The 13,924-nt window shown below is 50.1% G+C and overlaps 2 protein-coding genes across 2 annotated transcripts in view; one reads left to right on the top strand and one right to left on the bottom strand.

The window, feature by feature from the left end:
• LOC141104768 (uncharacterized) overlaps positions 1–13,924 on the bottom strand; it is a 280,800-nt gene that overhangs the window by 107,547 nt on the left and 159,329 nt on the right. The window contains exon 5 of the mRNA XM_073594487.1: positions 5,980–6,126. Within this exon, the coding sequence (XP_073450588.1) occupies positions 5,980–6,126 (147 nt within the window). The remainder of the gene's footprint in view (positions 1–5,979; positions 6,127–13,924) is intronic.
• The window catches only part of LOC141104988 (uncharacterized), a 443,832-nt gene that overhangs the window by 356,548 nt on the left and 73,360 nt on the right, over positions 1–13,924 (top strand). The window lies entirely within an intron of this gene.

The raw sequence follows: 13,924 nt of genomic DNA, 5'->3' as shown, positions 1-13,924 counted from the left end.
CGTTTAGATACAGCATTTGTTATTTCCGAAACTTCGAATTTCCGAAATTTCTGAAATTGAAACATTTCGGAATGAATGAATTTGTCAAAATTCGTGAAAAAACGAATTCGGAATTAAACGAATTGCACATGTCTACTCATCAGACCCTGAGAGAAGAACGGTATATCCTGCGGCTGAGGGGGGGGACAAATTTAGATGCTGGGGCGCCCGATTTTAGTCTTGCCTAGGGCAGAACAAAAGCAAAATACACTGCTACTGGACCGACTGCTAGGTCCCCAGCCACAAAAGTGAGAACACAAAAAAAGTGCACAGGGTGTGCACATGGTCCACCTTAGAAGAGGAAGGACCCTTACCTGGATCCCCCAAGGCGCAAGGCTTGGACCAGACAAAACCAGACGGACCCCGTTCTCTGAGAGGTCTGCCGAAACAGACCAACCCCAAGTACTAGGTGGGGCTCCCCCTAAGGGTGACCCCATGAGAGAGGGAGGACCAGACCAGAAGGAACCTTACCCTGATCCCCCAAGGTGCAAGGCTCCTGACAGGGACTGGAGGTACTCACTTTTTTTTGTTGACTTTGAAAAGCCAGTGGCGTGTGAAAACACACCCAAAAACTCCACCCGATGCAAAAAAAAAAAAAAGAAGTGCACATCAAAAAGTGAACACAAAGTGCACAGGGTGTACGCATAGTCCTTCTCCGAAGTGGAAGGACTTTAACCCTGATCCCCTGGGGCGTTAGGCTCCAGATGGGCACTGAGGTACTTCACTTAGTCCATCTGGCTGAAACCAGACGGACCACGTTCTCTGGGAGGTCTGCCGAAACGGACCACCCCGAATACTAGGTGGGGGCTCCCCCGAAGGTAGACCCCAAGAGAGAGGGCGAACCAAGCCAGAAGGCCATGTCTACACCCCCTTCCAAGACGTTTAGGGCAGGTCCGAGGACTTACACCCTACTAATCAAACGTGAAAACGTGTACATGCCCAAAAACAAAACAAAACAAACATAAAGGTGGGGAAAAAGGAAGTGGGATGTGCAAGGTGCTGTGTAATACAATGGCCGGCCTTCCGGCCAGGAATAAAAATTCCTCTGGTCCTAGCCAAAAGGCCGGGCCCAAGAGGCAGGTGCGAAAAAAGTGTGATGGTGCAGTAACCTAGGTGCCGGCAAAACGCAAAGTGAGCCCACACTCAAGGTGAGAATTGCGACACCCCTGGACTGCCTCTCCAGGGGCACATACACCACGGGCTTTCTTCAGGACCCGGTCTTTAGCCAGACCCATTGCCTCTCCATCCCCATCATTAGGCAACCCTTCCAGCTTTGTCGGGGAGAACCTAGTGCCAGCCCTCAGTGAACGTTGAGCAGTCTGGGTTCGGTTCCCCACTGATACTAACCTTCCAGGTTACCATTACACCAAGTGGATTTGCATAGCCATAGCCACCGCCACCCCTAACCTACCACCATAGGACAGGGACAGTAGCACAGCGCCACCACTTGGTAACTGATAAGAACAGATACTACACATGATCTTAGCCAAAAGACTGAGAAGCGTCCGAGGTACTCACTTTTTTTTTTCTTGAAAAGACAAGAAACCCTTTCGGCCAGACCCGGTGTTTCTCCATCCCCATCAGGGGGCTTCCCTTCCGGCTTTCTCTAAAGGAGACCTATTAACATCTCTCAGTGATCCTTCGAGCAGTGAGCTTTCATGGAGAAAAAAGAAAAAAAAGGGGCTCCACATGGCGTAGGTCAAAAAATAAAAGGATTTTATTGGATAAAAAGCCTTACAAGATAAAAAAGTGATCACTGAATAAAATAATACCAATGTGGGAAGCAAACTCCCTACGCGTTTCGACTAAAAAGCCTTCAACTGGGGCAACTCATGCCCCAGTTGAAGGCTTTTTAGTCGAAACGTGTAGGGAGTTTGCTTCCCACGTTGCTATTTTTTTATTCAGTGATCACTTTTTTTTTATCTTGTAAGGCTTTTTATCCAATAAAATCCTTTTATTTTTTGACCTACGCCATGTGGAGCCCCTTTTTTCTCCATGATTTCATTTATCTGATTGCCCTTGCCTTTTGAACTTGCCTGGAGTTGGAGAGCGTGTGAGTGAGGGGACAGTCGCTATCCGTGACGATTCTGGCTATCGGTGACTGTGACCCAAGGGACAACCCTGCCTATTCGAGATCGGGACAGAAGGGACAACAACCTGGCGGATTCCACGGGAGGCTATCTCCTCAGGCTCTGACAGACGTACTGCTATATGGCAGATATGTCCCACAACATCCGGTAAGAGTATCCAACTTCAGATGTTCATGACGCATTACCTGTGGTTGCTGTGCAGTTCTGTTTTGAGCCAACATCCTATGTTTAAGCACCCCCACTGTCTGAGAAGACTCCTTTCATCTTTATGGACTCTGGTCACAGAGTTTAACACATGATATTATAGACCTTTATGCTCATTTCAGTGGTCTCTGTGTTGATTCACTTTTATTGTTAGTCATTATACTATATGTATTGATTCACTCTATTTCCAGTTACTATACTTGGCATAGTTTCACTTTTGGGTTATTTTTTTAGCCATTCACATGTTTATGGTTTAGCGCTGCACTTATTTTATATATAGCTAGGGACTGCTACCCGCCCTCCTCTCCACCCCCAATGCTGACAGCGGGCAGCGAGGGCAGGCAGATCGGGGTCCATGAAGGACCGGCAGGAGGCGCTGGCAGCCAGGGACTTCTACCCGCCCTCATCTCCACCACAGCACTGACAGCGGGCCCCAAGCACAGGCGGATCAGGGTCCCCAGAGGGCCGGCAGCCAGGGACTGCTACCTGTCCGGGACAGTCACTGGAAAGGAGTATGGAAGATACTGGGCATCACACACACCTACCAGACAGGGGGTGCACAGGAGGGACTGCAGACAGGGCTAGGGGTCTCTCTCACCCCCCTCTCTGATCCCTCCCTCTCACCCCCCCCCACTCTGACCCATCTCTCTTTCACCCCCCCCACTTTGACCCCTCTCTCTCACCCCCCCACTCTGACCCCTCTCTCTCTCTCTCACCTCCCCTCTGACCCCTCTCACTTTGACCCCTCTCTCTCTCACCTCCCCTCTCTGACCCCTCTCTCTCTCTCACCTCCCCTCTCTGACCCCTCTCTCTCTCTCACCTCCCCTCTGACCCCCCCTCTCTCTCTCACCTCCCCCCTCTCTCTCACCCCCCCCCCACTCTGACCCATCCCTCTAACCTTCCCCCACTCGGACCCATCCCTCTAACCTTCCCCTACTCTGAGCCCTCTCTCCCTCTCTCACCTCCTCTCTGACCTCCCCTATCTCTCTCTCCCCCCACCCCCACTCTGAGCCCTCTCTCTGAGCCCTCTCTCTCACCTCTCTGACCCCTCTCTCTCACCCCCCCCACTCTGACCCCTCTCTCTCTCTCTCTCTCACCCCCCCCCACTCTGATCTCTCTCTCTCACCTCCTCTCTGACCCCTCTCTCTCTCTCCCCCCACTTTGACCCCTCTCTCTCTCACCCCCCCCCTCTGACCCCTCTCTCTCTCTCACCTCCCCTCTCTGACCCCCCTCTCTCACCCCCCCATTTTGACCCCCTCTCTCTCTCTCTCACCTCCTCTCTGACCCCCCACTCTGACCCCTCCCCTCTCTGAGCCCTCTCTCTCACCCCCCACTCTGAGCCCTCTCTCTCACCCCCCCCCCCACTCTGACCCCTCTCTCTCACCCCCCCCACTCTGACCCCTCTCTCTCACCCCCCCCACTCTGACCCCTCTCTCTCTCACCTCCCCTCTCTCTCACCCCCCCCCACTCTGACCCCTCCCCTCTCTGAGCCCTCTCTCTCACCCCCCACTCTGACCCCTCTCTCTCACCCCCCCACTCTGACCCCTCTCTCTCACCCCCCCCACTCTGACCCCTCTCTCTCACCCCCCCCCCACTCTGACCCCTCTCTCTCACCCCCCCCCCCACTCTGACCCCTCTCTCTCACCCCCCCCACTCTGACCCCTCTCTCTCACCCCCCCCCCACTCTGACCCCTCTCTCTCACCCCCCCCCCCACTCTGACTCCTCTCTCTCACCCCCCCCACTCTGACCCCTCTCTCTCTCTCACCTCCCCTCTCTCTCACCCCCCCCACTCTGACCCCTCCCCTCTCTGAGCCCTCTCTCTCTCACCCCCCACTCTGACCCCTCTCTCTCACCCCCCCACTCTGACCCCTCTCTCTCACCCCCCCACTCTGACCCCTCTCTATCACCCCCCCCACTCTGACCCCTCTCTCTCACCCCCCCCACTCTGACCCCTCTCTCTCACCCCCCCACTCTGACCCCTCTCTCTCACCCCCCCCACTCTGACCCCTCTCTCTCTCTCACCTCCCCTCTCTCTCACCCCCCCCCCCCACTCTGACCCCTCTCTCTCACCCCCCCCACTCTGACCCCTCTCTCTCTCTCTCTCTCTCTCACCCCCCCCACTCTGATCTCTCTCTCTCACCTCCTCTCTGACCCCTCTCTCTCCCCCCACTTTGACCCCTCTCTCTCTCACCCCCCCCCCCTCTGACCCCTCTCTCTCTCACCTCCCCTCTCTCACCCCCCCATTTTGACCCCCTCTCTCTCTCTCTCTCTCACCTCCTCTCTGACCCCCCACTCTGACCCCTCCCCTCTCTGACCCCTCTCTCTCTCACCTCCCCTCTCTCACCCCCCCATTTTGACCCCCTCTCTCTCTCTCTCTCACCTCCTCTCTGACCCCCCACTCTGACCCCTCCCCTCTCTGAGCCCTCTCTCTCTCACCCCCCACTCTGAGCCCTCTCTCACCCCCCACTCTGACCCCTCTCTCTCACCCCCCCCCCACTCTGACCCCTCTCTCACCCCCCCCACTCTGACCCCTCTCTCTCACCCCCCCCCACTCTGACCCCTCTCTCTCACCCCCCCCACTCTGACCCCTCTCTCTCTCACCTCCCCTCTCTCTCACCCCCCCCCCACTCTGACCCCTCCCCTTTCTGAGCCCTCTCTCTCTCACCCCCCACTCTGACCCCTCTCTCTCACCCCCCCCACTCTGACCCCACTCTCTCCCCCCCCACTCTGACCCCTTTCTCTCACCCCCCCCACTCTGACCCCTCTCTCTCACCCCCCCCCCTCTGACCCCTCTCTCTCACCCCCCCCCACTCTGACCCCTCTCTCTCACCCCCCCCCACTCTGACCCCTCTCTCAACCCCCCCCCCCACTCTGACTCCTCTCATCTCACCCCACCCACACCCTGACCCCTCTCTCTCTCACCTCCCCTCTCTCTCACCCCCCCCCCACTCTGACCCCTCCCCTCTCTGAGCCCTCTCTCTCTCACCCCCCCACTCTGACCCCTCTCTCTCACCCCCCCCACTCTGACCCCCCCCCCCACTCTGACCCCTCTCTCTCACCCCCCCCCCACTCTGACCCCTCTCTCTCTCTCACCTCCCCTCTCTCTCACCCCCCCCCCACTCTGACCCCTCTCTCTCACCTCCCTTCTCTCTCTCACCTCCCCTCTCTGACCCCTGGTATAATATATATTATAGATCCTGAAATGAAAACTATTTAGCACTTTCCTCTTTGCGCCACATATATGGGTTCAATAGATTCGGATGATATTTTCCAGCACACAGTGCTCTGGATTCTTCTACAACATTCATTGTAGGAAACATGCTTGTGTGTAAATCATAACTACCAAATATCATTCATCATCTACCTGATAAAGCCTTGCGTAGTTGTGATCTTCCTGTGTGGAATACAGAGGAAGGGGACAGCTCTCTGGTGGATTGCTGAAGAAGGACTCCATCATGTTGGTATCAAACAAGTATTTGAGAAACTCCGACTCCTCCATCACACCATCCTCATCATACTCCTCTATTATCTCTTCAGGAACACTCAGGTTTGTACTCTGAATATATAATAAAAATTACATCAGTTGTAACAATGCAGATAATGTACAGATCCTAATGATACTATCAGTGATTGTTCCTCATCTACCTGATGATGGTGAGGGATGGTGTGACCTTCCTGTGTGGAATCCATCAAATCCTTGTGTCCTGAAAACTCCTCCATCACACCATACTCCTCATCCTCCTCTTTATACTCTTTTTTAACAATAATATTATAATCCCCGAGGTTTCCAACATGAATACGTAATAAAATATTGTAACACACAAGCTTGTATATATATCATAACTATCAATAATTGCTACTCATCTACCTGATGATGGTGAGGGATGGTGTGATCTTCCTGTGTGGAATTCCGGGAATACAGAGGACGGGGACATCTCTCTGGTGGGTTTCTGTTACTAGGTGTCTCCATAATATCCTTGAGTCCATCTGAAAGCTCTTTTATAACACCATACTCCTCATCAACCTCTTTGTACTCTTCTTTAACAACAATATTATAATCCCCGAGGTTTCCACTCTGAATACATAATAAGAAATTCATTATTACAAACATGCTTGTGCTTTAATCATCACGACCAATAACTATTATTCATCTACCTGATGATGGTGAGGGATGGTGTGATCTTCCTGTGTGGAATCCCGGGAATACAGAGGACGGGGACATCTCTCTGGTGGGTTCCGGTTATTAGGTGTCTCCGTAATATCCTTGTGTCCATATGAAGGTTCCTCCACCACACCATCCTCCTCATCTTCTTCTTCATTAATACCAATATTATTATCCATGATGTTTGCACTCTAAATATATAAAATAACATTCATTGTAACACATATGCTTGTATAATAATCATAACTACCAATAATTGTTCATCATCTACCTGATCATGTGGTACGTTGTCATCCTCTTCATGTGTGCCCATCATGAGGTCCTTGTAGAGATCCTTGTGTCCTTCTAAATACTCCCACTCCTCCATGGAGAAATAGACAGTGACATCCTGACACCTTATAGGAACCTGACACACACAATGATACAGTCACCATCCAGACACATCCCTTGTCTGTTACTGGATAATGTCCCAGAATTCCCAGAATCCTCCTCACCTCTCCTGTCAGCAGCTCCATCATCTTCTTGGTGACTTCTAGAATCTTCTCCATGTTGCGTCTCTCAGGTTTTAGGGAGTCACATGAGATGATCATATGATCACCTGACTTCAGAATAGAAAATCTCTGTATTGGAGAACCAATAGGAATATCATGTTAGAATCCCAGAATCCTCCTCACCTCTCCGGTCAGGTCTGTGTTTTATTAATAGAGATAAGAGTGATGTCATGTGACCTCCCAGAATCCTCCTCACCTCTCCGGTCAGGTCTGTGTTTTATTAATAGAGATAAGAGTGATGTCATGTGACCTCCCAGAATCCTCCCCACCTCTCCGGTCAGGTCTGTGTTTTATTAATAGAGATAAGAGTGATTTCATGTGACCTCCCAGAATCCTCCTCACCTCTCCGGTCAGGTCTGTGTTTTATTAATAGAGATAAGAGTGATGTCATGTGACCTCCCAGAATCCTCCTCACCTCTCCGGTCAGGTCTGTGTTTTATTAATAGAGATAAGAGTGATGTCATGTGACCTCCCAGAATCCTCCTCACCTCTCCGGTCAGGTCTGTGTTTTATTAATAGAGATAAGAGTGATGTCATGTGACCTCCCAGAATCCTCCTCACCTCTCCGGTCAGCAGGCACATGATCTCCACAGTGAGGTTTAGAATCTTTCCAGTCATGTCACTTAGCTTCTCCTCCATCCTTATTCATACGGGTTTCTCTGCAGACGAATAGTGGATCATTTTCTAGACTGTATTTGTTTCACAATATTAAGATGCAAACTTTAAGGCAAATTCAGTTGAAGTCAATAGGTCGTAAAATTTAAAAAATCAGATCTCTGTGGAGGACCAGGAGATCGGCACTCCCCGGTCATGTCGGTTTCTGAAGAAGACTTCAGCCGGCATCGGAGCTCAGAGAGGTAAGAATTCATCTTTACAGGAAAAACTTTTATTTGGGATTGACGTTTGGTCAAATCTTTTTGCTTGTATTCTCAGTTCAATATGTGACATACTGAGAGCGAGAGAAACACTTTGGGCAGATAAATAGTATATTGATTTGTCTGTGTGTGCATCAGACTGAAAAGAGGGACAATTAAAGGGGAAAGATGGACAGAGAAATTTGGTTTCAGATAATAGACAATCATGAGAGCTGTGATAAAATAAGATCTTATTACCTCCTCTGCGGCCAGTTCCTGCAATATCTCCTCTCTGTTCCCTCCTATTTCACCTCAAACTTCCTGTCTTTATATACTTCCTGTCTGTAGCTGACATCACTTCCTGTCTTCCATAGAGACTTCCTTTCAGGGTAGACGTGAGATCACCACCTTGTGGGTGAGATCACCACCTTGTGGAGATCAGAGGAGCTGCAGCCTTGAGAAACATCTCGTAGTGTGAACACGGCCTTGTGCTGTGTGTGTATGTACTGTATATCCTTATAGATTGGGTCATCTCCACTCCCACCAAGGGAGGTATGAATATATTTCTGCTAAGAATGAGTGGAGGGATTTTGGTTCAGTGGATTTTGCAGTAAGGTTATTGATTTTGCTGAATTCATGTTGTAGTTAGCTATTCGTTTGCTGGCAAAAGTTGCTAGAAAAGAACTCTCTACATGATAAAAAAAATCTTCCCATGTTGCTTTGCAAGACCTGTGACACTCCTGAGTCCACCCCTAGTAACCAACCAGTAATTATCTATCCCCCTCTGTTTATAAGCCAACTTTAACCCCTATTGTTCATCCCAACTGTTCACATCAGACTCCCCCCTTACATCAGAGTCACCTTTCTATATTAGAGACCCCCCCCCCCCTACATCTGGTTCCCCAAACACTCCCTCTGTATATCAGGGACACCAGAGCTCTCCTCCTTACATCAGGGTCCCCAGAGCTACTCCATTTACATCAAAGTCTTCAGAGTCACCCCCTTTACATCAGGGTCTCCAAAACCACCTACTTTACATCAAGGTTCTCAGAGTCATCCCCCTTAAACCAGGGTCCCCAGAACCCCTCTACATCAGGGTTTCCATAGCCCCTCCATTAAATCAGGGTTCCCAGAGCCCTGCTCCTTACACCGGGGTTCCAAAATTCACCTCCCTTTCATTAGGGTCTCCAGAGCCCCCACCCTACATTAAGGCCCCAGAGTCATGCCATTAAAATACCAAAATACACCCCCCCCCCATACACCAGGGTCTCCCTCCCTACTTACTTCAGGACCATCAGGGTCCCCAGGGTCTTCTACTTACATCAGGGTCCCCCATAATCACCTACTTTACAGCATGGTTCCCAGAATCACCCCCCTTAAATCAGGGTTCCCAAGGACCCCCTCCTTACACCTGGGTCTTCAGAGTCAAGACCTTTCATCAGGGTCCCCAGAGATGACCTCTACCCCCTTTTACATCAGGGCCCCCTGAGCTATCCCATTTACATTAGAGTCTCCAGAGTCACCCACCCCCTTACATCAGGGTGCCCAGAGCTAACTACCTTACATGGGGTCTCCAGAGCCACTGCATTTATCAGGGTCCCCCCACCCCCCTTATATCATGGTCTCCAGATCCACCCTTTTTACATCAAGGTCCCCAGAGTCAACCCCCCCTTTACATTAGGGTCCCCAGAGTCTCCTGCTTACACCAGGGTCTCCATAATAACCCACTTTACAGCATGGTTCCCAGAATCACCTCCTTACATTAGGGTTCCCAGAACTCCCCTGCATCATGGTCCCCAGAGTCACTCACTTAAATGAAGGTTCCCAAAGCCCCCCTCCTTACATCAGTGTCCCCAGAGTCCCCCTCCTCACATTAGGGTTCCCAGAGTTACCCCCTTTCATCATGGTCCCCAGAGTCCCCCTCCTCGCATTAGGGTCCCCAGAGCTGTCCTCCACCCCCTCTTACATCAGGGTCCCCTGAGCTATCCCATTTACATCAGGATCCCCAGAGTCACCCCCCCCCCCCCTTTACATCAGGGTCTCCAGAGCCACTGCATTCATCAGGGTCCCCCCCCCCATCATGGTCCCCAGATCCACCCTTTTTACATAAAGGTCCCCAGAGTCACCCCCCTTTACATCAGGGTTCCCTTGAGTCTCCACCCCATGCATTAGGATTCCCCAAATCCCCCTCCTCACAGCAGGATCCCCAGAGCTGCCTTCCACCATCATTAAATAAATGAATTAATCAAAAAACAAAAATGTTCATAGTTACCATGGAACCACTTCAGTGGTTCAGCATGATATTGTTACTGAACCTGAGTCCGTTTTAAACTCAAGCCGTGCCAAATTCCTGAAGCTAGGAGAAAGGACATCAGTGACTAAGTCGAAAGGATGCTGGAGCTGGACATCATTGAGGAGTCCAGTGACTGGTCTAGTTACATTGTTTTAGCTCCAAAACCAGACGGTACTTGGAGGTTTTATAATGACTTCAGAAAGCCTAATTCAGTAACAAAATTTGACACGTACCCAACTCCCAGGGTAGAGGAGCTTATAGAAAGACTTGGGAAGGACCATTATCTAACCACTTTGGACTTGACAAAACGATACTGCAAATCTCCCTGACTGAAAGCGCCAGAGAAAAGAACCCCCCAGGGTTCATTTCAATATATAAAGATACCTTTTGGGTTACAAAATGCCCCTGTGACATTTCAGAGGGCCATGAACAGGACCCTAAGACCTCGCCAACAGCATGCAGCAGCCTATCTGGACAACATAGTGATACATAGCACAGACTGGGATTCTCACTTGTCCCATGTCCAGGCGATCTTGGATTCCCTCTTCAAGGAAGGTTTTATGGGTAACATCCAAAAATTTGCCATTGGTTTAGAGCAGTGGTCTCCAAACTGAGGCCCTTTACATGCTTTTATCTGGCCCTTGAGGCACTATTTCATCCATTGATACCAACAATGGGGCATAATTCCCCCAACTGATAGCAATGAAGGGGCATAATTCTCCCCACTGATAGCAATGAAGGGGCATAATTCAACCCACTGACACCAACGATGGGGCACAATTCCTCCCACTGCCACCAATGATGGGACAGAATATCTCCCATGGCACCAATAATGGGGCACAATTTCTCCCAATGACGCCAATGAAGAGACACAATTCCTCTTAATGACACCAATGTTGGGGCTTAATTTCTACCAATGATGGGACACAATTCCTCCTAATGAAACCAACGATGAGACACCATTTCTCTCAATGATGCCAATGATGGGGCACATTTTCTTCCAATGACACCAACCATGGGGACCAATGACACCAATGATGGGAGACATTTCCTCCCAATGACACCAACGATGAGGCACAATTCCTCCCACTGACACCAAAGATGTGGCATTGTTTTTTTCCCACTGACATGGGGACCTTTTCTACTCCCAATGTCCACAGTCCGACCCTCCTAAAGTCTGAAGGACGGTAAACTGGCCCTTTGTTTAGAATGTTTGGAGACCCTTAGCTTAGAGGAAGCCCGGTATTTGGGCTACAATATTGGATGAGGATTCATAAAACCCCAGTTGAACAAAATAGAAGCCATCCAAGAATGGCCACGCCCTACAAACAAGAAGCGGGTCAGAGCCTTTCTTGGTATTGTATATATTGTGGAGAGGCAACCACAGGTCACGGTGTGTATTAGCACCTTCAGCCTGGTTTTTGCAGAGACAGGCATGATGATTGCACACCTGTGGGCTGGGTTTCTCTTCCCCTCAGGAAGAGAGCTCAGGGCTCGCACTTGGGGACAGCTCCACCCTACAGGTGGCCTGGTGTAGGAGTCGGGAGGGCTTCCAGGTGGAGACGGCTCCACGAAAGAGAGACAGGCGGTCTCTAGGAGTCTGAGTGTGTATGTCTGCAGGAGGCAGATGTGGCCCGCGACCAAGCAGCACACAGCTGGGCAAGTAAGCTCCAGGAGGGCATTTGACTAAGTAAGAGTAAGTGAGCCGGGAGGCTGAAGTTTTTCTGTTATACAATGATGGTGGAACCCCCTGTGAGGGAAGACTTTCTGTGTTTGTTTCGTTTAAATAAAATTGGGCTGCCACGCCCTTAAAAAAAATACAGTCTGGACTGACCGGTGTTCCTGAAAATGCATACACCACTTGAGCATAATCACCCCAGATTGTTAAATATATATACATACATATACACACACACACACACACACGTATATATACATACACATAAACATACACACATTCACACACACACAAAAAAAGAGCAAAATGCACAGGCCAGACAAGGAGCATGATGTTTTATAAAAAATATAATTTTATTTCGTAATAATTGTTAAAAAGATCAAGAGCATGTATGTCTCTAAATGAGTAAAAGCAACAACAAAACACAACCAGTGCTTGTAGAGTTCACTGTATACAATCATACATAAAAATTTGAATATTGGTACGATGATCTTCATGTACCAACGCGTTTTGCCATTTGCTTCATCAGGGCTCATGAAAAGTATACAGCACTCATCTGGAGACAGACAACATCATTTACAATGTATTCCAATGTTTTATTGGAAGAAGCTCCCAGCTCTCAACCAACACCTCATCCAGAATCTGAAGAAGAGAAGAAAAGATTAATCGCACACTTGAATCCAAAAGATGCTGTAGAATTTTCTTTATTGTCATGAGCCAGACAAAATTGCAACGGTGATCAGTTGACGCGTTTCACACGAAAAGAACAAGCACACAAAAAGAACAAGCACGATTCTTTTCGTGTGAAACGCGTCAACTCATCATCGTTGCAATTTTGTCTGGCTCATGACAATAAAGAAAGTTCTACAGCATCTTTTGGATTCAAGTGTGCGATCAACCTTTTTTATTCTTCTTGATATTGCCTACGGTAATGAGCCGGGATCAGCACCTTGGAACGGTTGTGTGTCCATTTTTTGCTTGAAGCGGTGTGTGCACCCTTGTTCTGTTTCCTCATCTAGAATCTGAATGGGTAGTAGAAAAAATTTCACAACCCTATCATCTGGTGGACACTGCCCCTATTCACCAGCTATCTGGTGCTGTCCCTGCTTACTCTCCCCCTGCTGCCCAGCCTGACTGTGTTGACTTGCCGCCTGCTGCCCAGACTGACTCTTCTGATTTTGTTTTCCAAGGTCCTGCCACCCAGCCCAACTCCTTTGACTTTCCTCCTGCTTCCAGCGTGACGTGTATGACTCGTGACATGTATGGGCTTGATTTCATTGACTTGCCGCCTTCTACCCAACTTAACTCTGCTCTCTCCACCTGCTACCGAGCCTGACTTCCCTGACTCTTCACCTGACTCTCCACCTGCTGCTCACCCCCTACTCCACTTTCTGTCTGCTGCCCATCCCAACTCCACTGCCCATCTTTACTTTGCTGATTCTTTGCCAGCTGCCAAGTCCAGCACTGCTGACTCACCGCCTGCTCCCCAAAATGACCCTGATGATTCTCCACCTGCTGCCCAGCTTGACTCCACTGTCCCTGTCTTCTCTTCTTGCTGAGCAGTTTGACTCCGGACTCTTCACCTTCTTACTTTCTGTCTACTTCCTATCTCGACTCCACTGACTCTCTGCTTGCTGCCAAGCCTAATTCCACTGACACTGTGCCTGTGGCCAAGTCTGACTCTGCTGCCCCTCCACCTGCTGCCCAACCTGACCCTGCTGACTCCCTGCCCGCTGCCCAGCCTGATTCCACTGACTTTCTGCCTGCTGCCGAGCCAAGCTTTACTGGCTCACCACCTGGTGCACAACCTGACTCCACTGAGTCTCCGCTTGCTGCACAGCCCGACTCTTCTCACTCTCTGCTCGCTGCACAACCCGACTCCACTTGCTGCACATACTGACTCCGCTGACTCTCTGCTTGCTGCACAGCCTGACTCCTCTCACTCTCTGCTCACTGCACAACCCGACTCCACTGACTCTAAGCTCGATGCACAGCCCGACTCCACTGACTCTCTGCTCGCTGCACAGCCCGACTCCACTGACTCTCTGCACA

The sequence above is a fragment of the Aquarana catesbeiana genome, linkage group LG08, assembly GCF_042186555.1.
Source record: "Aquarana catesbeiana isolate 2022-GZ linkage group LG08, ASM4218655v1, whole genome shotgun sequence".
Classification (NCBI taxonomy): Eukaryota; Metazoa; Chordata; class Amphibia; order Anura; family Ranidae; genus Aquarana; species Aquarana catesbeiana.
Note: the sequence above shows the minus strand (reverse complement) of the source record. Positions and strands in the feature narration are given on the sequence as shown.